We start from the raw sequence: 25,051 nt of genomic DNA on the forward strand, positions 1-25,051 counted from the left end.
CTTGTTTTTCTGGAGTGTACTGTGCCTACATTGTTTTAGTATCTGAATATGAAATCAATGGTGATAGCGCAATCCTTCTCTTTTCAAGAGTTTCTGAAAAAGAGAAATAAGATGGACATTGTTGACTATATAAATATTTCCAAGATTTTCATTTTATCTACAGGTTTGTGTGAAAAAAAACCAGAACAAAGCAAATTATCTGTTCTTTCTCCAGTTTTCAAGGTCAGCTAAACATTGGTAAACAAAAAAATAAAGATGCAGAATAACTACAGATTTTTTCCCAATACTTTAATAAATAATTTATTTGTGTTTATTTCTTTTTATTTTGTTTCAGCTTCCTAGATGCCTTGATCCTTCTCTGGTTAAGTCACTTGCAAAACTCCTATTGATTTCACTGTAATTGGATGGACCCTGAATGCTGTACCTTTTGCAGCATTATTCTGAAGTCAACCTGGATTAAAACTTGATCAGATGGAAGGAAGAGACCCACATACTAAAATAGGGTTTTGTCCTGTTTGTTGCTTTCGCAAAGTTACTGGCAAAATACATATGTACTGTTGTCTCAGAAATGGGGATTGGGAAGGACCAGCTAATGCAAGGCAAATTTAATAATCCCATGAGGTGAAGTCCTAGCAGTAAAGGGTGTGATACATTTTTGTGCAGTTTGAAAAAACCCATCATTAGGCAATACAACCCAATTCACCACCACATAGAATGCATATAAGTGTATTCTGTTGTGCACATGGACAAACAGGCCCCAGACAGGCATTTAGTGGTAAGAATTTCTTGAATGCCTATGATAAGGATACAGCATTAGAAATGTTAGAATTGGACAAAATGCATTAGTAGAGCTATGGGAAACTAAGAGCCAGGTTGAGTATGTAACTATGTAAAATGTAGGTGCCTATGCTCCAAAGTGTGATCCACGTCAGCTATCTTCCAGCAGCCACAAAGTCCGATATGTATATATGTCCTGGTGACATTTGGACTCCATTTTGGACTCCAAAATTCCTTGGGTGTCTGCACTTGGTTGTTCAAACATGCTCAGAAATTATCCAGTTTGATCCCTTATTCACCTAAGCACTGCACTGTTGCCTAAGCCCCTCTTCCAATCTTGAATGATTCTGCAGTGTTGCCTAGGTTTCCAGAGGAGCCTGATCTTCTGGGCATGGATGGGACACACCTAATGCACACTGAAAGCATTGAGTGCCGTGGGAAAACACTGGTTGTATTGGTACTTACCTTTTGCCCAGTAGCTTAATGGTTAGCAGTGGGGTTGTCAGCCCAAGGAGACTCAAACCCACATCTCCCACCTCCCTGGAGAATGTCAGAAACTTGAAGCTATCAAATAGTTTGAGTGGGAACCCTGTTGAGGCTGGGTTAGTGGACAGGCAAGATGTCACAGATGTTCCCTCACTCAGAACTTCACTCAGAACCCCAGCTTTGTCTAGTCTCTCAGTAAGTCTTGAAGCCAACCCAGGCATGGTTTCTAGACTGGTTTCCTGAGTCTGAGACCTATGTTTTTCAGTCCTTGACCCTACCTGTAGGTCTTCCTCAGGGAGCTATCTTCCAGTTCAGCCCCTGAGAGAGGGACTTCATCTCTTCAGATGGGAAAGAGTATACACCAGCTTCTAATCAGCACAACAGACAGCTTCTCTTCAATGAAGACTTTTAGAGGAGGCAGAGTCGAGACCATAGAGCAGTAAGATTCTGCCCCTCGCTCCCCAATGGTTAAACAGCCCCTGTATCCCCAGTGCAACCCATATAATCATGAGCACCCTGAGTTCAGCTGATGTTCTCATCTCAATCTGTGCAACACCAAACCTCAAAGTAAACAGAGTTGTTCTCTTTCTTCTGACTCTCCAGCTCCTAGGCCAATACCCTGTTCTTCAGGTTAAGCTATCCATTGACCATTGTAAAGGTTGTCTGTCTGCTTCTCTTGAGGCCTTCTCCACAGGCTATGTACCATGACCACCTGAAGCATCTAATCTAGTAACCCTTCTTTCCCTGTATACAGGCTAGGAAGGGAAACGGAGCCATCCAACTTTATTACAACATCAATATATTTAAATGAGAGACAAACACATAGGCCAGTACACAAGAGTGAGAAGAAAATTGGGACCAGAAGGAGAACAAGCACAAGGAAGTATTTTTCTGCATCTTAGTTGATAGGTCACTTCCCCAAAAGAGGGTAAAGGTTCCAGTCCCTGTTCCTAGGGTTATTTGTTTTTTAATCATTGGCTGTCTAATGCAGCATGTATCAACAGTCCTAACTTTAACAAGAGGGATGAGGAGCCTTCACTCTCTTCTGAAGATCCCATCCACCTACTCCTGTATCTTCAACCCTTAAAAACAGTTGACACCTATTTGCAATTCTTAGTGTAGTTATAATGAGTAGAAGAAGAAGAGTAGAAATCTGCACCTGTGGACAGTCATGATATATTATGCCTGTGACCTCAACGTCTGCTCCTTCATAACCTGGGTTTGGTGCCCAATAGTAGCAATACCAGGACTTCCCTACTCAACCTGGCATATCCTGTACAGGTTGCTCATCATCATCAACAGGACCAGCACACTCTGGTATTTGGTGAACAGGTCACTGACTACTGCCATATTTCTCCTACTTAGACCCAACAGTGTCAGAAGCTTGCCTTTTCTATGAGGAGTGGAAGACCACACTTTCCTGGACTGTCCCCAGCTGTGGTCACTCTTTGCCATCCAATCAGCACCCTCTTTGGTGCATCAGATTTGAACTTCTGTGAGACAACATATATTTTCTCTGTCCTGTACAGAGTGACTGAGAGAAGCATAATCTGCTTGGCCGATTTCCTGTTGGACCAAGCCAATATGGTGACCTGCAGATCTGCAGGGCCACCTTGCAGGAAGTGGTTCTGGTGACACTCTCTTTCAGTTCCTGATCTGGGTGTATCTCTGCATTTTGGCACTTCACCCTGTGAAGAACATGGAAAGTTTCTATTACACTGGGCCATGGAGGGGGCACTACACACAGTAGAAGATGACTGGCTTGTCCTAAAAATGTGACTGTATGAGGCATGTTGGGAAGGGAGACTAGGTTTCAGTCACTGGTTACAATGTTAGTTTTGAGTGACAAATGCTTTCATGCCCAGCCCTGTGTCGGGCTGTGCACTTACTTACTTTTACCTTTTTGAAGCACTAAGATTATAAGTACTAATTCTGCAGCGCACATCCTCTCCCTTGATTCATTCTGGCAGACATGAGCCAAATGGAGGAATAATGTGGATTGTCAAGGATTCTATGACTTTGTTATGCTAGGCAATTGGGTTCTACGAAGCTGGTTATGGATACTGTAATATTTTCATTTACCACAAATAGTTAGGAAAAAGCACACCTATATATCTCTGATGCCATATACTACAGAAAATATACATATCCTCTCATTAATATTTCATTTTGTTTAATAATTATTAGAAGGTCGATTTTTGCATGAGTTTTTCATACTATGGAAAAATTCAGGATAATCTATTGTTGTCCACTTGATGGCACAGCAGTACAATCCTGCCACATTTCATTTATGTCTAAAGAGTTTGGCTTGAGTTTGTTTTCTGATTTTTCATACAGTCCATTGACTTCAGCATAATCACTCCTGATTTACCCAACCTCATAGGAGATAAAAATCTGCCTTTTTCTTAGAGGACCGGACGTCAAAATCTAGTTTTAGACTGGTATTGTAATCAATACAATGTCTTTTGAAATTATACTTTTCTCAGAGAGGACACTACACACTAAATCCGCTTGCACCTTTACATGCCTAAGTGGCATCTATATAGCCACATAACTGCAAGTGCTGGCATTTGCACCAAGGTAGTCAATCACTTAGGTACATGCATCCCTGGCAGAAATTAAATATAAAAGAAGATACCTCTGGATTTTTAATCCAATAGCCTAGAGGTTATAACATTTGCTCAGGGAATAGAGGGATTTAGGTTGCCTTTACACATGCTCTGGAGTGGGGAGGGAGGTGCTTTAATTAAAGCCAGTCTAATTAAATTTCCCATAGCATCTTGTGTATTGAGTGTCCTGTGCTTCAAAATGGTGGTGGAGGCACTTTAACAAAAGCTTGTTCAGTGACCTTTAGTTAATGGGCCCCCACCACCGTTTTGAAGCACAGAGTTGTTGAATGCACATGATGAGAGGCTGTTGGAGTGTGCTAATTAGAGTGTGCACACTCCAGCAGACTCAGTTAATCAAGTCTGCTTCAATGCAATTAGAATGTGTTGGAGCAGGCCTCATGAATGTGTGTAGGTGCCTAAAGTACTGCGGGCCATGGGGTGCTAAACCTATGTCTCCTGCTTCCCAGTAAGCCATCTAAACCCTGGGACACAAACTTATCACTGCCCTCAGAATTCCTTGTTCTCCCTGTCTCCCACATTCTCTTACAGCTGGCCCGGTGGTCAGCCATGAGTTGAAGATACGTGGGGCCAAGAGCTTAGCAAGATAGAGGAAGGGTGGCTCAGTGAGATGTACCTTGCCCTCATCAGGAGCCTGCTCTGGACCTCCAGTGGCTTGTCTACTAGCATTCACTATTCACTGGATAAAACTGATAATTATCAGTGGAATAGTTCCAACTCCATTGGAGTCAGAGGTTCAGTCTTTACTAAAATGGTGTGGGTGCACAACGACTGTGCCCCATTCGGGCTCTTCATGTATGGTGCTGTAATTGACCGAGCACCATAATACAGTATTTTAATTAATACTTGACTTGCTAGAGTGGTCAGGATTGAACAATGACAACACCCTTGTCAATGGACTGCCATTGGCTTATGTGTGCTGCAAAGAGCACACACATAAGAGTACATGCTTAATTACCTTCATGCCTTCCCTCTGCAAGCTCCAGTCACACAGTAAAATGAAGGACCCTTTCTCTTGTATGCATGGAGTTCACAGCCTTTACACACATTCTTACATAACATCCCCTCTATGGTGGTTAACTGTGGGTGAACTTCATTTTCTGCAATGAAACATTTGATTTCTGCTGCTTTTGTTCTTAACAGCAATGAAAATAGTAATTGCAGAAAAAGGCAAATTATGGAACTGATGTATCCAAGGCAGTTCTTATTTGTATTTCTCCTCAGTACAAATCATCATCATTATTATTCTTGTTGTTTGGATTTGCATCATTATTATTCTTGTTGTTGCATCTACTTGATTTAAACTAACACCTACAGCAGTGGTTCCCAGTCTCAGGTCATGACCTAAATGAGGGTTGCAGGGTCAATGCTGGCAGTGCCACACACAACAGATGAGCCATGTCACATTCTGGGAGCTCCTCTGCCCCTGCCCCCGGGCTGCAAAATACTCTTTAGTATATTATTATAGTATAAAATATTATTTAGAATGAGACTTTAACTTCATTAGGAATGGCTAGGCCAATACTGAAAACTTTAGCAAATTCCTCTACCATTCATAGAATCAATGAGTGGGAAGGGACCTAGACAGATCATCTAGTCCGACCCCCTGCCATGGGCAGGAAGGAGCACTGGGGGTGACAGGGGTCATAAGACCCCAGCCAGATGCCTGTCCAGTCTCCTCTTGAAGATCTCCAGGGAAGGTGAGAGCACCACCTCTCTGGGAAGCCTATTGCAGGCTCTGGCCACTCTTACAGTGAAGTAGTTCTTCCTAATATCTAACCTAAACCTATCCTCCCTCAGCTTGTGGCCATTGTTCCTGGTGACTCCAAGGGGGGCCCTGGTGAACAGACTTTCCCCGAGTCCCTGCTGGTGGCCCCTGATAAGGTTGTAGGCAGCCACAAGATCCCCCCTCAGTCTCCTCTTGCGGAGACTGAAGAGATTCAAGTTCCTCAGCCTCTCCTCATAGGGCTGGCCATGGAGGCTCCCAACCATATGAGTGGCCTCCTCTGGACCCTCTCCAGGTTCTCCACAACCTTCTTGAAGTGCAGCGCCCAGAACTGGACACAGTACTCCAGCTGCGGCCTGACCAGCGCCGCATAGAGGGGGAGCAAGACCTCTCTGGACCTGTTAGTGATGCCCCTGTTGATGCATGACAGGGTGCGGTTGGCTCTGCCTGTTGCTTCGTCGCATTGGCAACTCATATTCATCCTGGAGTCGATCCTGACTCCAAGATCCCTCTTTGCCTCTGTGCTGCTGAGAGGGTCAACCCCTAACCTATAACCATAATGCTGGTTCCCTCTCCCCAGGTGCAGCACCCTGCACTTGTCCTTGTTGAACCGCATCCTGTTCAGATCCACCCACTTCTCTAACCTATCCAGGTCTGCCTGGATGCGGTCCCTGCCTGCCGGTGTAGTCACTTTACCCCACAGCTTGGTGTCATCAGAGAACTTGAACAGGGTGCACTCCACACCCTCGTCCAGGTCACTAATGAAGATGTTGAACTACACCAGCTCAAGGACTGAGCCCTGGAGCCATTGTTTTTATCTTTATCCTGTCTTCCTTCCTCACTCACTTTGTTTTCATATCAATCTGTATTGCTTATCTTTAGAAGGCAACTATTTAGGACACTGTTTATCATTTACTATATATTTGTCCTGTAATGGCATGATGGAGTACTGACTTGCCTGAGGCTTCTACATTTATTTAATCTTGCAGGCTATAAAACACTACAACATAGTTTATACTTTCCCTTATTTCAATAGATAAAAGAAAAAAAATGCTATGAAGTTTTTTAGAAAAGATGAAGACTGAAAGATGACCAGTAGGTAAAGGGAAGGAATGGTTTACATGGAGTGCAGTCTCAGTCAGGGTCAAAGGTCTGCTGGAGTGCAGCAGTCCTTTGCACGACATGGTGATGGCTGTCGTTTCCTTAGGCAGTGACTTAAGTGCTCTAGCTAGATCATGGCAAAAATAGCATGCAGACAGGCACCCAACTTCCAGTAATGTTGTTATTTGATTACTGTTATGGTTATTCTTTGTTAACATTATTCTGTACTGAACTGAATCCTTCTGAAAAGGGCTATGGTTAGCCAGGTGAGTTTTTTTACAGTGGTTCTAAATTGGAGAGGCTGTAAAGTGAAGAGTCAGCTGCAGATCTATAAAAGTATTTTATGCTCTTAATTAGGAATTTGGGGGCTATAGATTTCCTGTTTGCCTGTATAGCTGATATGTTGGTGAGCTGTTAGTTTATTTTTCCTTACTCCATGGGGCAGGTGCATTGTGTTAATTTCACCAGTGGTTTAAAGGAGTTTGTAATGATTCTTTAGTGGAATTAATGAAGTGCTGAGGACAGCCTGCCTGTCTGCATTAAGTTACAGCTTAGACTAATATTTTTATTAGTTAAATCAGGCTGTTGGTAGAAGGAATGGCCCCTATACAGTATGAACAAGGTATAACTGCTACTCAACTTGAACTTTAAAAACTAAATCTGCTTTTGGATATTTAAAAGAAACTTTTATAAGCTTCTATTAAAAAAAATCCAGATTTTTAAATCTGATACATAGTTATTTTGACTGCTATAATAAAGTCAGTGATATGTTAATACTTCATTTACACTATAGCAAATCCGCTGTTCATCAGTTATTCTAATTTAGCGATATTATATACATTAACAGTTATTCCCCCTCCTCCTCTCCCCCCCCCCCGACTTATCCCCTGGTTGGTGGAACCAATGTCTAAAATCAGATTCCCTTTCGACCAATAGAAAATACCTTAGGGCTTGTCTTTACAGTGAAATTAGCCAGAATAGCTGCTGCAGAATGCTAGCTATTGAGCTTCCAATTCATGCCATACATTAATATAATTTGCAGATGTCAACAAGCCCTTGGAATGTTCCTGTGAAACAGGTGACCTTATTGTGACTGGATTTTCCTTGAAATGGAAGAAAAAGTTTTCCTGTTGGAAAGCAGAAAATATCACCTTTGTCTCATTTGATTCCAACAGAATTTGATACTGGCTTCAGTGGTGTTAAGATTTCACCCAAGTATGATTTTTATTGGGCTCCATGTCACTAGAACAGTGTCTGGTGAAAAAGTCTTATGCACAAAGAAGAACCTACATTTCCCATCAAAGCTTCCGTGAGAGAAAGACTGCTCCTTGGTAAAGACACAGTGCTGGAAGTTTATGAGCATGTGTGTACGGGCAAGTCATTTTGACTTCATTTTTTATTCCACCAGAAGTCAGCGGTGGTTATACCACCAATTTCAAAGTCACTAAAGCGGGCCTTTAATTATTTTTATTTTGGTGGGGGTTTCAAGGACGCCCAAGTCGTATTTCTCAGATTCCTGAAATAAGGACATTATTAACAAGCACAAGTATGTTGTAAGATTTAACTCACTAGTATCTGAACTATGTGGGCACACAGAGACTCACAGTAATTTTATAGGTGTAAAAAAATGTTATTCTTTGTATCACTAGTTTTGTAATTTAACCTCATCTCTTGTTATAGGAATTAAGTAATATGTCTGTTTTTTAATTTTGTTCAGACACTGAAAAAAATACTAAAACAATTGCCATAGAAAAGTATATTTTGACTCTTTCCTTTTTTACCTTTGTTTAATTCTTAGGACTGTATCAAATTGTTAATCTCATCACTACAACTAATTGTCATGGCTATATACAGCTTTACAGTCTAGTGTAGTGTTTCTTTAAGAATATCTGTAAAAAAATTACTGGATAACATGCAGCAAAACGTGTTACTCAAAAAGATAAAAAGGCACACAAGGTATATAATTCAACTGACAATATTTAATTTGGTTAAAGAAATATAAATATACACAGGAGTGATTTATAAAAAGGATAGAGCCCATGAATTTTAATGTGAGAAATTCTATTCAGGGTATAGTAGGTTATCATTTCTGAAGTAAATTCATTGTTGAACAATCCTGCCTCAGGATCCTACAGCTCACAATCACCTTCACTGCTTTTCGAAACCAAGGATAAAAAAGAGAGTAAATCAAAGGATTCATGGCAGAGTTAGCATAGGTTAACCAAATCATAATATCAAAGACAAGGGTCGGAGTTATGAAGTTAAAGAAGGCATCAATAATTACAGTTACAAAAAAAGGTGACCAGAATAAAAGGAAAGCAATTCCAGCTATGCCCAATGTTGTAGCAGCTTTTCTCTCTCTCCTGCTAACTCTGTCAATATAATTATCAGAGGACTGTGTTTTCTTGCTCACGCTCTCTATCATTCTAGCTTGTCTTTTAGCCACACTAAAGATCCTGCTGTACAGGGCTGTCATGGTAAAGAAAGGTATAAAGTAAAGGAGAGAAGTTATCAACACCCAAGTCTTATTGAAAACAAGCTCACAGCTCCCTACACAGGCTAAAGCTTGCACTAATTCCTGTAGCCCTTCATCATTAGCCCTACTAAAAACTACAGAAAAACTGTACACTATTGAAAATGTCCAGGCAACAGCTATGAACATTCTTGCAACTGGCGCTGTGAATTTCATGGGGTAGACTAAAGGGTCAGTAACAGCAACATACCGATCGATGGACATGAAACATAAATGAAATATTGATGCATAACAAAAAGATGCATCTAAGCAACTGTGGAATCTACAGAAAGTTTCCCCAAAATACCAGCAGGTCTCAACAGATCTTATAGTGCTGAAGGGCAGCACTGTCAAACCCAAGCAAAAGTCAGCACAGGCCAAGGAGGCAACTAGAAAATTTGTAGGAGAGTGAAGCTGTTTGAAATAAGCAATTATTATCATGACCATGAAATTCCCACTCAGAGTAAGAAAAGTAAGAAAACCAAGCACAGCATACAAAGTAGACCGGATTCCCAAAGGCCATGGAGTTTTATGGCAGGATCCATTAATGTTCTCAAAGCAGTACTGTATTTCATTTTGAAGTGCTGAACTCATCTTGTTTTCCTGGTTGTGAATTGCTTCTGAAAGTTCTAGTATTTGAATATGAAAAGCAGTGGTGATGGTGCAGCATTGAGTTTAAACCTTCAGTTTTCAAGTATTTCTGAAAAAAAGTTAAAGTTGACATGGTTGATTGTACTAGTAATTCAAGATTTCTAACTAATCCACTAGATCATAGAGTCCTTTTGTACTGGGAATTACATTTTAGAATAAAGCAAGATATTTCCAAGCTTTTCATTTTATCTACAGATTTGTGTGAAAAATAAAAAACAGAACAAAGCAAAATATCTGTTTTTTCTTTGATTGTCAAAGTCAGCTAACTAGCGGCAAACAAATAGTAAAGTTCCAGTATAACTACAATATCTCCAGTATTCTAATACTTTATTTTTTTGCTTTGTCTTTGTTTCAGTTTTCTAGATGCCTGTTCTTTCTCTGCTTACGTCACCTGCAAAACTGTTGATTTCACAGTCATTGGACGGTCCCTGAATGCCTTACCTTTTGCAAAGCTATTGTTCCAAAGTCACCCTGGATTAAAACATGAATAGATGACTGGAATACACTTGTTGTGTGTTCTTTGAGTTTTCCAGTAACTCAAAGTTACTGGCAAAATAAATATGTGCTGTCCTCTCTGAAATTGGGGGTGGGAAACACTAGCCAATGCTGAACAAATTTAGTCATCCCATGAGGTGAAATCCCAGTAGTAAAGGGGTAACAGTAAAAACATCATTAGGCAAAGCATTCCGATTCACTACAGGACAGATATTCAAATAGGTATATTTCGTTGTGCACACTCTTGAACTCTAGTTTATAATCTATATCTTTAAATCTAAATGCAAACATTGTCCACTGGCTATTAGCTGTTACCACATAAATTGTTTTATACATTTTGCTTGGTCCAGAAATGTTGATTAAGCAAATGGTGGACATTTTTACCCTGTGACCAAGACATCCCCAGAAGCTGTTCATGTCTGACAGAGACCGAGGCCTTCAAAGCACATGCATAAAGGCTCCTCCTTACAATTGGCCACACCAACTTATTTCTAGGTTTGAGTCTAGGTTAGGTCAGTCACTTGATATGTAGGAAGCCAAGCTTAAGTCTCCGCTTAGGTGTTCTGTTTAACTCGACTATGCCCTGCCTCCTGCATATACATTATGATGCATACTTTATTCCCAGGGTCACATATTATATTTTCCACAACCTCTGCCTCACTCAGTGTGCAGGTTGGTGACATATCAGCCATTTATTATTTCGTTGTATCCCCTTTGATCTGTGTATTATTCAGTATTGAATTACAGAATATCAAATAGCACAGTAGACAGACCCCAACCCACAAAAGGAATGATTAATATCCTCACGTTTCCTGTGGTGCTTATTACTAGACGATCACAATACTTTACAAACCATACTCTTCACAGGAATCCTTTGAAATGGGAAACTGAGGCAGAGAGGGACTAAAGTCAAAATCATATGAAAAGTGAGATATCTTGTTTGAATCATCTGGAAAAGATCCCAGGAGGTCATCTTGAATAACTTCTGCATAAGACAGGATAACCCCTATCTGAATGACCCCAGCTAATATTTGGCTATCTTGCACTTAAAAACTTCTAGTGATGAATATTCTACAACTTTTCTAAAAGACATCTTCCCCTTGCTTAACTATCATCATAGAGAGAAAATTCTTACTATCAAAAATAAATCCCCCTTATTGCAATTTATTCCATTCTTTTTTGCCTTGTCCACCATGGACATACAGAACCATTGATTTCTACCCTATTTATAAAAATGCCTTTTGTTTTGTAAATGAAAATTCTTCTCAAATGTCCCCTAAGTATTCTCTTCTCTAGACTAAATAATCACAGTTCTTCCAACCTGTTCTCACATTGTATCTTTTTAAGATGTCTAGTCATATTTGTGCTTTTCCTTTGATTCTTTCCAATTTGTTCATTTCTTGCATTGTGGTGCTCAGCATTGGACATAATACTCCAGATGAAGTTTTTCCATTACTTGAATAGTGGAAGAAACACTTCCCACTCCTTCCTACTATTCATCCTTTTAATACATGGGGTTTTGGAGTACAGATATTTTTCTTTCAATATTATGGCCATGTCCAGACGAGTGCAGCTGTGTGAAGACCTATCTGTGATACCACACATTGCACATTAAGGCATTTCCTACACTGCTACTTTGTAGCATGCGGGGTGGGGTGGGAAGGGGTGTTTTGACCCCAGAAGATCCTGGGGTCAAAAAAAAGTGGGGTGGTGCATGTGGAAGCAGTGCATGCTGCCCAAAACTGGAGCCTGCCTAGCTGGAGCCATGCTCCAGCAGCCGACCAGGCTCCTAACTGCAGGCGTGCCACAGCTGCAGCTCCCAGGATCCCAGGTAAGGCTGCTGGGGCCAGCACAATTGCTGGCCCCAGCCTCCCCTACCTCACCCGGTAATCTGCCACACATCAGAGGGTGCATGGCATGGACATTCCCCAAGGACAACTAGCAGTGGCACAAGCTGTGCCTCTGTTAGTTGTTCCCAGGGAATGAAACATCCATGCTGTCTGGACACAGCCTATTATACAAGTGATTCATATTCAGCTTGCAGCCCATTATAACTTCCACATTCTCTAAATCCTGTGATATGCAGCAGCTAGTTAAAAAGAACTGAGCATTATATTGCTCTTTATCTGGTAGGCATATCCTAACACCCCATGAATTGTACAGGGGGCCTGGAGGCTTCAGGATTCCACAAGGTGGCAGCATGTCTTAAGTTCAGTGCTGTAAAACCTAAGTCACCCATGGGAATTACTGCCCAGAGTTCATTATGGCAGGGATAAGGGTACAACAGAGAATCTCCCTGATCTCAGTTTTTGTTGCCTCTGACTTTTGGGAGAAGCTATTACAAAATAAGTACTGCTCAGCCTTTGATGCACTGTGCTACAGCATGCTCAATCACTCTATGGGAACGGGGCATGGCCAGTCTGGGTAGAGCTGGAAGGGATGGAGCATGTGCACTGTGGATGAATCTCCTGAGAATTTCGCTGCTAAATTCTAAGATGTCTTTACTGGGAATGTGCAAACTGAAGTTTTCAAAGGTTCATGACTTGATTGACTTCAGGCTGGTTTTGAGGATAGAGATGATTGCCCCTCCCTATCCCAATAAAACAAAACAAAAAATAAAACCCTCACAGGCACCATCCTCTTCCATTTGTCAAATTCTTCCTTCAAAATATGGGGGCATTAGAACTTCTTAACTCTTCTTGTCCCTCAGATCCAGCTACTGTTTTCCCATCTTCCAAAAGTTCAGCCTGAAGCCGACACTAGGGAAAACTTCATCCCAATGGTTAAAGTTTGGTAGAGATACAAGCAACAGAGTCTTACCGTGGGAAGAGTCAGGCAGCCCTAACTAAAGGCACTTCTGGTGCACCACCTGTAAGAGAACAAGTTATTTTTAGAATATATCAAACCTACTCATCCTGATTATTCTTCTTTGGGAAGCTGACCTGCCAAGCTGGGATGGGATGGGCTCCACCTTTCCCCTAAAGGTAAGCGTGTGTTCTCTTCCAGGTTGGTGAACCTCCTTCGGCAGGCTTTAAACTAGGCTCGTTGGGGGAGGGGGAAGATGAGGGCGGAGGAGACGATGAACTACCAGGCCCAGCAACAGCCAGCGAGCCCAGACCAATGGTCAAAAGGGAGAAACAGGTAAGCAATGGGGGACGGGGCATTGCTGAGACTAGGGGGTCAGTGGGCACAACCGTTGAAGGCCTCAAATGCCTCTACACGAATGCTCGAAGTATGGGGAAGAAGCAGGAGGAACTCGCCCTCCTCCTAGCTGTCACCAGCCCTGACATAGTAGGGATCACAGAAACGTGGTGGGACTCATCGCATGACTGGGCGGTGAGTGTCAAGGGCTATAGGCTATACAGGAAGGACAGGATAGGAAGGAAAGGTGGAGGAGTAGCACTCTACATCAAGGAGGAATATACTTCCTCGTTAATTAGGAAGAGGGTAGAGGGGGGGCACTCTGAGGTGCTCTGGGTTAGAGTAAAAGGCAGTCCAGGGGAGAGAGACTTAACGGTGGGAGTCTACTATAGACCCCCCAACCAGGGAGAAGAGCTCGACCAGGAATTCTTAGGTCAGCTTACAGAGGCAGTGAGGGCTAAGGATGTGGTCATCATGGGGGACCTGAACTTCCCAGACATCTGCTGGGAGGAGCAGTCAGCCAAGTCTGATCGCTCACGTCGGTTCTTAGCCAGAGTGCAGGACCTCCATCTAACCCAGGAGGTGCACAGTCCCACCAGGGGAGACGCCTTGTTGGACCTGGTGCTGGCCACGGGTGATGACCTGGTGAGGGGGCTGCGGGTGATGGGCCACCTGCGAGACAGCGATCATCGCTTGCTGGAATTCACCATCCAGCGTAAGGTGGCAAAGGGCTGCAGCAAGGCAACAGCCCTAGACTTTAGGAGGGCTGACTTCACCAAGCTGAGGAGGATCGTTGAGGAAGCGCTGAGGACCCAGAGGGGAAGGGAATCGGATGTCAAAGGTGAGTGGTTGATCCTTAAGGAGACGATCCTCCATGCCCAAAGGGAGGTAATCCCAACAAGGGTCAAAGGGAGCAGGAGGGCACATAAACCCCCATGGCTCACTAAGAGCATCCGGGAATGTCTCCTTGCTAAAAGGGAGGCATATACCCAATGGAGAGATGGGGTCATCGCCAAGAAGGACTATGTTACAGTCGCCCGAGGATGTAGGGGGGCAGTCAGGAGGGCCAAGGCAGAGTTGGAGATAGGACTAGCTTCCCGGATTAAGGACAATAAGAAGTCCTTCTTCAAATACATAGGGGGTAAAAAGAGGGTCCCGGGTAATGTGGGGCCCCTGCAGGACACGATGGGCAACTTAGTCATCACGCCAGATGACAAAGCTAACATATTTAACGATTTCTTTGCCTCTGTCTTCCTAAGTAGGGACCAGTTCAGCCACCTCCCTGCTGGGCCCCCCTCGGGCCCCGAGAGAGACACGCCTGGGCCAAGGGTTAGCGAGGAGTTAGTTAGGGTACTTCTGGAGAGGCTGGACGTGTTCAAGTCTGCTGGTCCGGACGATCTTCACCCTAGGGTTCTACAGGAACTGGCCGAGGTCATTGCGGGACCCCTGGCGCGGCTCTATGAGCACTCGTGGTGCTCTGGTGAGGTGCCGGAGGACTGGAAGAGGGCCAATGTGGTCCCTATCTTCAAAAAGGGAAAAAAAGAGGACCCGGGAAATTACAGGCCAGTTAGTCTGACCTCAATCCCGGGTAAGCTCTTTGAAAAAATTATCCTGGCACACATCCAGGAGGTCCTTGCGGGGGAATGCATGCTCAGGGGCAACCAACATGGGTTCATCAGTGGCAGGTCTTGTCAGACCAACCTGGTGGCCTTTTACGATCAGGTCACCAAATCATTAGACGCAGGGGTTGCTGTGGATGTAGTCTTTTTGGACTTCCGGAAGGCTTTCGACACTGTCTCTCACCCTGTCCTCATCAAAAAGCTGGGAGACTGTGGTGTCGATGCCCACACGGTCAAATGGGTCGCTAACTTGTTGGAGGGCCGCACCCAGAGGGTGGTAGTGGATGGGTTCTTCTTGACCTGGAAGGATGTGGGCAGTGGGGTTCCGCAGGGCTCGGTTCTCGGGCCCGCACTGTTCAACATCTTCATCAGTGACTTGGATGAGGGGGTAGAAAGCACCCTGTTCAAGTTTGCTGATGACACTAAGATGTGGGGGGATGTGGGCGCACTAGAAGGGTGCAATAGGCTACAAGCTGACCTTGACAGGTTGCAACGGTGGGCGGATGAGAATAGGATGGGGTTTAACACTGATAAGTGCAAGGTGTTGCACATGGGGAGGAAGAACCGGCACCACACTTACAGGTTGGGGAACTCCCCTCTTGCCAGCACGGAGACGGAAAAGGATCTTGGAGTCGTCATTGACTCCACGATGAACATGGGCCGGCAGTGTGGGGAGGCAGTCAAGAAGGCCAACCGTACCCTGTCATGCATCCACAGATGCATCTCGAGCAGGTCCAGGGAGGTGATCCTCCCCCTCTATGCGGCACTGGTCAGGCCGCAGCTGGAGTACTGCGTCCAGTTCTGGGCGCCACACTTCAAGAGGGACGTGGACAATATGGAAAGAGTTCAGAGGAGGGCCACTCGTATGATCAGGGGTCAGCAGGGCAGGCCTTATGAGGAGAGGCTACGGGACCTGAACCTGTTTAGCCTCCACAAGAGAAGGTTAAGGGGGGACTTTGTGGCCTGCTACAAACTGGTCAGGGGGGATCAGCAGGTATTGGGGGAGTCCCTGTTCCCCCGTGCGCTGCCAGGAGTGACCAGGAATAACGGTCACAAACTGGCGGAGGGTAAGTTTAGATTAGATATTAGGAGGCGCTACTTCACAGTCAGGGCGGCTAGGGCCTGGAACCAGCTTCCAGGGGAAGTGGTGCAGGCTCCTAGCCTGGGGATTTTTAAAAGGAAGTTAGATGAGCACCTTGCCGGGGTCATCTGACTCCGGTGCTCTTTCCTGCTAAGGCAGGGGGTCGGACTGGATGATCTACCTAGGTCCCTTCCGACTCTAGCTACTATGAAACTATGAAACTATAAGACTCAACACCTGTTATTGCCTGGCAGAAAAGCAGTGCTACTTTTGGGAAAATGGGCAGTGCTCTCATATTGACAGGTTACAAAAACTTCTCTGAAAATTGTAAGAAATATGACTAAAAAAGGTATAGCCAATGGAACGTAATCCAATGGACAGAATATAGCTACAGTATGTATTTAAAGTTATTGTGCGGAGAAACAAGAGAAATTGTGTTACAATAAGGGTAAAGAAACACCTTGACCTGTTAATACATGCAAAGAAAATAAATGCCTACAAGCTCATAAAATTCAGGTGTCACCTTGTCATTTAAGTGGCTGGAGAGACAGGAATGCCAGTTTACGGTTGAGAAAGTCCAACCAACTTTCTGTCTTTAGCTACTCCTGTTCTCCTATATGTCCTCCTTCCTTTTCTAGCCAAGTATTAGTTTGATATTGTTTTCAATTCTTTGTGGTGCTCATAAACATCCTTCACCTACAACTCTTCCTGCAGGAGAGGTCCATCTCATTATAAAATTGGCATGAGAAATACACATCTGGGTACATGAAGAAAATTCTTCAATACCATTTGTGTATTAGAGGACAGCAATATATACATCCCCTGAACTATATAATGCCTGATACTGGGTTCGTGCTCCAAGTACACCATTGGCTGTTCATTGTGAAGGATGGTCCCAGTCCATGTTGTATGTGCACCAAGAAAACCTACTTATATTCTTGGATGCCAAGATGTCATGTACGGGGTTTGGAAACTTTTGATTTTGTGGGTTTAAGTTGTTGGTTTGTGTAGATATGATGAACAGCTCTGTGATTTTACCCCTGAGACATTAATTCTCCATTAACACTAATGGTTGAAAAATTGTATCACCAGTGCACCTGGTAAAAATGTCTATGTCATATTAATTTTTGAAATAGTGTCCCAAAGAAATAGATAAGTTTTGTGACCCTCTTCCTGTTCTTAAAGATGGGCACCATGTTAGCCTTCTTCCAGTCATTTGGGACCACTCCTGAGCTCCATGACTCTTTGAACAGCCCCATGAGAGGCACTGCTATGAGTTCGGCCAATTCTTTCAGGACTCTTGGGTGCAGGTTGTCTGGCCCAGCCAACTTGAAAATGTCCAAATGCTCTAAGAGTACTGTAGCAGCACTGGGTCCTAGGGGTGGCTGTGATCTCCCCCAGTGCCCCCTGCTGTGCCCATGTGGTACTAAAGCACCCTCACATCTCACCTGTCACGTTTTTGGTGTTAACAATGTATAAGGGAGGCTATCTTTTGTCCTCTCTGACAGTGCTTTGATGTATCTCGGTCTCGGTTCTATTTTGGGTGACTCAGTGCACCCCAGCCTAATGGGCTATGTGGCTCCAACCACCCCTGTACCATGCCCCAAGCCTTGCAGTTGTACTGGATGTTGTTTGGTCGATTTCCTTCTCCGTGCCCCACAGGCGCTTTCTGGCTTGTCCCGCAGCCTCCGCCCCCACTGACACTCTCTGGCTTGTCCCCTTTTGGGGGCTTCTCGCAACTGCCTACACTGGGGCTTCTCGCAACTGCCCACACTGGGGCTTCTCGGTTTAGGGCTCAGGTGGCCTCGGCCTTACCTGGCCTCCTCCCAATCCTCTGCTCCCCTTCTTAGGGCAGGGGTCAGTGTACCCCTGAATGTTGTGCCCTCGCTGGCACCGGGGTCCCCACACTACCGTGGAGCCCCTACGAGGCCTCCTCCAACCCCTAATAGCCCCACCTGGTCCTGTGGTGTAACAACAACAACAAACAGTAACACAAGCCCTTGGGCTACAACACAAAGTTAAACCCCCTGGCTAAATGTTCTCCAAACCACACCACATCTCTCCCCTGTGTAACCAGCAACATATACATCTAGGCCTTTTTTGTCTTTCCTACATTCAGGGCTGAGCTCTTTCCTCAGTCAAGCAGTACTCCTTTCTGGCTGCCAGTTGAGAGAGAGGGAGAGAGGGCTCACAGCCTCCCGTCTGGGTCTTATAGTGATCATCCCTGCCCCTTCTGGTCATCTGACTCACCAGGTGTGGGCCCTTAGCTCCTCCTGGTCATCCCTAGCAACCAACACCTAAGCCCATACTACTACTTTTCAAGTAGCAGGCACCTTAGTGCCCTGCTACAAGTACCTTCACCTGTTTGGGGCTAATTTTATGTGAACTACTGTCATTGCTGTATTCTTTGGGTCTCTGGACAAGTGACAAGTTCATGCCTGGTTTCAAGAATACTGACATTGGAGTCAGGAGCAGACTGGCCAAGTTCGCCGATGACACCAAACTTTGGGGCAAAGCATCCACACCAGAGGACAGGCAGGTGATCCAGGCTGACCTGGACAGGCTCAGCAAATGGGCGGACGAGAACCTGATGGTGTTTAACACTGAAAAATGTAAGGTTCTCCACCTCGGGAGGAAAAACCTGCAGCATCCTTATAGGCTCGGCAGTGCTATGCTGGCTAGCACTTTGGAAGAAAGGTACTAGGGGGTCATCATTGACCACAAGATGAACATGAGCCTGCAATGCGATGCTGTGGCTAGTAAAGTGACCAAAATGCTGGCTTGCACCCATAGATGTTTCTCAAGCAAATCCCAGGACGTCATTCTCCCCTTGTACTCGGCCTTGGTGAGGCCACAGCTGGAGTACTGCGTCCAGTTTTGTGCTCCACAATTCAAAAAGGATATGGAGAAACTTGAGAGAGTCCAGAGAAGAGCCATGCGCATGATCAGAGATCAGGAAAACAGACCTTATGACAACAGGCTGAGAGCCATGGGGCTCTTTAGCCTGGAAAAGCGCAGGCTCAGGGGTGATCTGATGGCCACCTATAAGTTTATCAGGGGTGACCACCAGGATCTGGGGGGACGTTTGTTCACCAGAGCACCCCAAGGGATGATGAGGTTGAACGGTCATAAACTACTGCGAGACCGTTTCAGGCTGGACATGAGGAGGAATTTCTTTACTGTCCGAGCCCCCAAGGTCTGGAACAGTCTGCCATCGGAGGTGGTTCAAGCACCTACATTGAACACCTTCAAAAGCAAATTGGATGCTTATCTTGCTGGGATCCTATGACCCCAGCTGACTTCCTGCCCTTTGGGTGGGGGGCTGGACTTGATGATCTTCCAAGGTCCCTTCCAGCCCTAATGTCTATGAAATCTATGAAATGATGTGAAGGAAGAATTAAGGAGCTCTGCCTTTTTGTGGGGAACAACTGTGAGCTCCCCCTCTGTGTTCACTAGGGACCCACAGTGGAGCTTGATTTTTTTTTTTTGCTTCCTATGTACCTTGTCAGCATGTCTGCGCAGTGTGCCCCCACCCAAGCCTCTTGATTCTCTCCTGCTATGACTTGGCTCTTAATAGAAATAGGGAGGAAGGGGGTGTTATTTGAGGGAGTACCCATGGGAAGTACCATGCTGGATTGGGTATAATGTAGGTGCTTTTATTCAGCTTTTCTTTCTATTATTTACAGGAACCCCCTTTGGAGGAGGAAGCAGTCTGATAGACTGATCTCAGGAATTCCCCAGGCCTTCTGGCTGGTCCTGGTTCACTAATACAATAGGTAAGTACCATGCAAAGTCCCGGTATCTGCCACTAATTATCTCACTAGTGGCACCTTTAGCGTTTCCTTGCCATGTCTTTCCTGGATTGGGGCCTGCCACGTGCTAGGGGTCTCCTGTATCTGACCCCCTTCTCTTCGGGTGCAGGGTGCTAGATCCCTGCCTCCTCAGGGTCCGATCGGGTGTTCCCTGCTCCCCTTTATTCCCAAGTATCTTCGCTGCGTCCTGGCCCGGAGTTGCAGCTTTTCCTGCATTGCGGCTCCGCTTTTCTCCGACTCACCATCACCAGAATGGATTCCAATTACGTAGAAAGGGTGGGGACAGCTGGTCCTGGAATTCCTTCGCCGTCCTCATCTGGACTCTCGCATTGAGGATCCACCCTCAGGATCCTTTGTAGCCACATCCTCTGTGGCGTCTTCGTGGATTGCTGGGCCTGAAGACAATTTCTCCTTTGCCTTCTCTCCCTCTTATCCTTCAGGTCTGGGCCTCATTGGTTCTCCATGGGCATGATCCACCTCCTCCCCCCAAGTTGTAATTGTCTTCAGCTGTCCTTGTCCCTTTAGTAACAGGGTCTCAGTCAGAGCCCTGTTACATACCTATAGAAGGACTTTTTGTTGTCTTTTATTTCAGTTGCCTTGCATGTCTTGGTCTTCCTTGTCCCACACTTGAATTCACTCCTCTCTGGATGCTGAACTGTTTTTCCATTGCCTGTACACTTCTAATTTCTTTTTGAGAAATTCCCTGATGTGCCTGTTGAGTCAGGCAGGTCTCTTGGCTCCTTTTCCTCCTTTCGACCATGTGGGGATGGCCTCTTTTTGAGCAGTGAAAAGTGCCACCATTCTTGAATTCCCAAGTTATCCAGTCACTGGTTACAAAGGGTCTTTCCAACTAGACTCCTGAGTTTACCTAAGTCTGCCTTTCTGAAGTCAAGGACTTCTGTTCTGCTGGTAGATTCCCAGCCTTACAGTGGATAATGAATCTAATCAACTCATGATCACTGTCACCCAGAGTATCTCCAATCTTCAGGTCGCCTACCATGTCTTCCCTTTTGGTCAGCACCAAGTCCAGAGTGGCTTTACCCCTGGTTGACCCCTCCACAGCCTGTAACCAAAACAGGTCATCTAAAGTTGCCAAGAAGTTGGTTGACCTGCTGGAGCTGGCTGAATGGTCTTCCCAACAGATGTCAGTGTTGCTGAAGTCACCCATGACAATCAAGTCCTTAGTGCTGGCTGCATTGGTCAGTTCCCTGTAAAATGCCTGGTCACTGTCCTCTTCTTGACATGGCACTATGCTGGTAACATAACGCAAATAACATAACCCTAAATAAATTATGTGACTGAAAATAAACTGTGAGCTTTTACTGGGCCCATGAATGTAAGAATTCATGTAAGAGCTCATGCTTCCTATTTGTTTCCTGCTTCTGCAAGGGTTTACAGCAGTCATTCTTAACCAGGATACTGTCCTGGGGTACCTTACGATCCTTTCAAAGGTACCAATGGGGTGTTATACAATTTTAGCAATGTTAGCACATGATTCACACAATAAACTCAGATACTTCAAATACAAATTCATAGTCATAAAAACATTCTTCCCTGGTGTGGGCTTTCTGAGTTCTTTGCAACAGGTGCATTGCTCTGTTATTTTCCTGTAGTCAAAAAATGAATACAAACTAGGAACTGGCATTTCTGAGAGGTGCTTTGAGTCTAACAGGGGGTGCTCTGAGTCTAAAATGAGACTTGAGAACAAGTAGGTTCACAGGATTAGGACCCTGAATTGCCATGAGTTTGAGTTAAATTTGGGTGACAAGGTGATTTCTCATTTTATCATTGGTAGTCCAGAGATAGTGTGGCCTTAACAGTAAATCACTAATATAATATACCAGTAATAATTATATTTACACCTCATTTTCATGTCAGTGTTCCCACCCCTCACCACAGGTACTTTTTATTTGGGAACAAACTTCATCATAGGCTGCACAAGCCAAGCCAAGCCAGAACCTAGAGTATGCGTGTGGAGGCTTAGCCCGCAATGAGATTTGTGTCACTGTGGCTTCACTGTTATCATTACCTGAGGTAGTATAATGAAGCTAGGCCAAGTGTGCCTATATATGCCACAGCTGTGCCAATGTGGAAAGAGGAGAGAATATGTTCTCTCATTAACTCTGCTAGAAGAACTCAAGGGAGGAAGCATTACTATAAATTACAAGCCCCTTCCAGTATTCTGCTTATATCTTAATTCACTCTAATGTTTGTCAGAAGGTAAGTTATTAAGAAATTCAGAACAACTATCATGAAAGAATCTTACCATGGAATACAAAATAATTTGTTAAAGTTTTTTTTCCCAGTTATTTCATTTCTTATTTACTGTTTCAAGTGAAAAGCTACTAATAAGGACATCTGATGCATTAACATCTTTTCTTCCTTCTGAATTCATCACAAATTCTAGGAATTCATGAGCCTATTTAAGTTACTGAGATAAAATGATTGTATTAATAACTGTTTTACTTGTAATTTCTTTTATCACAGGAGTCCTTAGCCTTCTGCTGTTCATTATAAATGTCAGATCCAGAATCCATCAATTGCAGACTTGACATGAAAAAAATGAACTCCACTTTTTATCAAAAGGAAGATGTACAGTACTGCTATGAGAAAATGAATGGATCCTGCTATAAAACACCGTGGTCTTCTGGGATCCAAGGAACTTTGTATGTTGTGCTTGGTTTTCTCACAATTCTTACAGTAGCAGGAAACCTAATGGTAATCATTTCAATTGCCTACTTCAAACAGCTTCACTCTCCTACAAATTTTTTAATTGCCTCCTTGGCTTGTGCTGACTTTTGCTTGGGTCTGACAGTGCTGCCTTTCAGTACTATAAGATCTGTTGAGACCTGCTGGTATTTTGGGGAAACTTTCTGTAGATTCTACAGTTGTTTAGATGTGTCTTTTTGCCTAGCATCTATATTTCATTTATGTGTCATCTCCTTCGATCGGTATGTTGCTGTTACTGATCCTTTAGCTTACCCCTTGAAGTTCACCATGCCTGTTTCAAGAATGTTTGCAGCTGCTGCCTGGACATTTTCATTAATCTACAGTTATTCTGTAATTTTTACTGGAGCTAATGAGGAAGGGCTACAAGAATTAGTGAAATCACTCTCGTGTATAGGAAGCTGTCAGCTTGTTTTCAATAAGACATGGGTATTCATTTCATCCCTCCTTTATTTCATACCTTTCTTTACAATGATAATACTTAACAGCAAGATCTTCAGTGTAGCCAAAAAGCAAGCTAAAATGATAGAGAGTGTGAGCAACAAAACACAGTCCTCAGATAATTACAGTAACCGAGTGGGGAAAAGAGAGAGAAAAGCTGCTAAAACACTGGGCATAGCTGTGATTGCTTTCCTCATATTCTGGTCACCATATTTTATAACAGTCATACTTGATGCCTTTGATTTTCTAATTCCACCTCTTGCCTTTGATATTATGGTTTGGGTTGCTTATTCTAACTCTGCCATTAACCCCTTGATCTACTCTTTCTTTTATCCTTGGTTTCGAAAAGCAATGAAAGTGATTGTGAGTTGCAAAATGTTTATGACTGATTGCTCGACAATGAATTTGTTTTCTGACTGAACATGTAGTCTTGTGCTATTATGTTCTCATTCCAGGTCATAGATCTGCTTTGCATAAATTGTTCTCTCTTGATATTCTTTCATATTTTTTCAACCTGTAATCTTTACATCTTAGTGTTTTTATTATTGATTAAAGTGTCATTCTTTTTCTAACTGTTGTGATTCCAAGTACTCTATGTATATCTCTTTTTATAATTTAAAAGAAGCTGAATAAAATGGTATCTAAATAACTTTCCAGTATTTTTAAAAACGTATTATTATGCAGTCTGTTATTTTGACAGGTTATAAGCTGTTACTCTATAATCACTAGATGTATGCAGCATTGACTGGACAATTCTATTTTGCTTTTTTTTTTCCTTTGCAACTGGTTGATTTTACACACTCTTCTGCCCTGAAATAACCCTATGTACTCATCCATATAATCAAATTGTATGAAAGATCTGTCTAAAAGGAAATAGAGGTGAACTTTCTATAGTCAGAAAATAGTTGCAATCAGGACAGTTTTTCTGCCATTAAAAAGACTGGTAAACTAGAAAAAAGTGTAACCAGGCAGATAGTATGTGCTCTAAAAATGAAGTTCTAAGATTTATTGGCAATCAGCTAGATATTGACTACTGCTGACTAAAGTGCTCATTTATGAATTTTGAGACTCAACCCTACAAGATTTTACAGGTTATTTAAGAGTTCTGAGTTATGACTGGTTGGCCACCATTCCCCTAGTCCAAAGCTGCTATTGATCAGCATAAGTAGTTGATTGGTAAAGAGAAGGAACTGGACTGAGCAGATTGGAGTGAATAAGTACCAAGAATACAACAGAGCATTTCAGGTGCAGGTAAATAAGACAGCCCCCTCCCCCCGCCCTTCCTATTAAGCATGAAAATGTGCCAAACACTCTCCCCTCCATGTCCAGAAGAACATAACAGCATTTGGCTTACAGTCATTATGGCAGAAATAATAGAACTCCTAATCTGGGCTAAATCCTGCTGGGAAATGAAAAGTAAGCATAAAGGTCACTTCTTCCTGTAGTCTATGGGAGATCTGGAAGGAAGCAGATTATGCTAGTATGTCTCTCCAGAAAATTAGAGTCAATTTGAAGCTGGTTTTAAATTTTTTCTTATAATACACTTTGAAGGATAAGCAGAACTGTGCCCTATAGAAGTTATATTTCCTTCCTGTTTGACTTTTAGTAGCTCCCTCCCTGAGCAAGGGAAGTCAGGTAAACTTTTCCAAGAACTTGTTTTTATTTGATGTTCAAAGAGATTTTACTGATATATTTAAAAACAAACAAACAAACAACACAGCTTTAGAAGACTGTAAGTCTAAACCTCCAAACTGTTCTTTCACTTTAATCTGTCCTTCCCTCTTTTACTCTGATAAATTCCTAGCACCCTAAGTACCTATAACCATCTAAGACATCCTATAAGCTATCTTCCTCT

General features: G+C 43.5%; 2 protein-coding genes across 3 annotated transcripts; one reads left to right on the forward strand and one right to left on the reverse strand.

The window, feature by feature from the left end:
• Positions 1-8,800: 8,800 nt before the first annotated feature.
• On the reverse strand, positions 8,801-15,504 carry LOC149873130 (trace amine-associated receptor 7a-like). Of its 2 annotated transcripts, none has more exons than XM_090031447.1 (2): positions 15,474-15,504; positions 8,801-9,807 (listed from the first exon to the last, which is right to left on the reverse strand). In XM_090031447.1, exons 1-2 carry the CDS (start codon positions 15,502-15,504, stop codon positions 8,801-8,803), a joined length of 1,038 nt encoding a protein of 345 aa, XP_089887573.1. The 2 variants fall into 2 exon arrangements, with proteins under 2 accessions (XP_089887573.1, XP_089887572.1); XM_090031446.1 differs by lacking the exon at positions 15,474-15,504 and adding an exon at positions 10,760-10,775 and having other exon boundaries at positions 8,801-9,849.
• A 4,424-nt stretch (positions 15,505-19,928) lies between these two features.
• On the forward strand, positions 19,929-23,616 carry LOC149873131 (trace amine-associated receptor 9-like). The gene is made up of 2 exons (XM_090031448.1): positions 19,929-19,992; positions 22,516-23,616. Exon 2 carries the CDS (start codon positions 22,546-22,548, stop codon positions 23,614-23,616), a length of 1,071 nt encoding a protein of 356 aa, XP_089887574.1. The 5' UTR covers positions 19,929-19,992; positions 22,516-22,545.
• Positions 23,617-25,051: the final 1,435 nt, after the last annotated feature.

The sequence above is a fragment of the Crocodylus siamensis genome, chromosome 1, assembly GCF_052110815.1.
Source record: "Crocodylus siamensis isolate JL-2025a chromosome 1, ASM5211081v1, whole genome shotgun sequence".
NCBI classification, from domain to species: Eukaryota; Metazoa; Chordata; order Crocodylia; family Crocodylidae; genus Crocodylus; species Crocodylus siamensis.

What these genes read in the sequence shown, in the direction of transcription:
- LOC149873131 (XM_090031448.1), top strand. Translation starts at nt 22,546, where the DNA reads ATGTCAGATCCAGAATCCATCAATTGCAGACTTGACATGAAAAAAATG.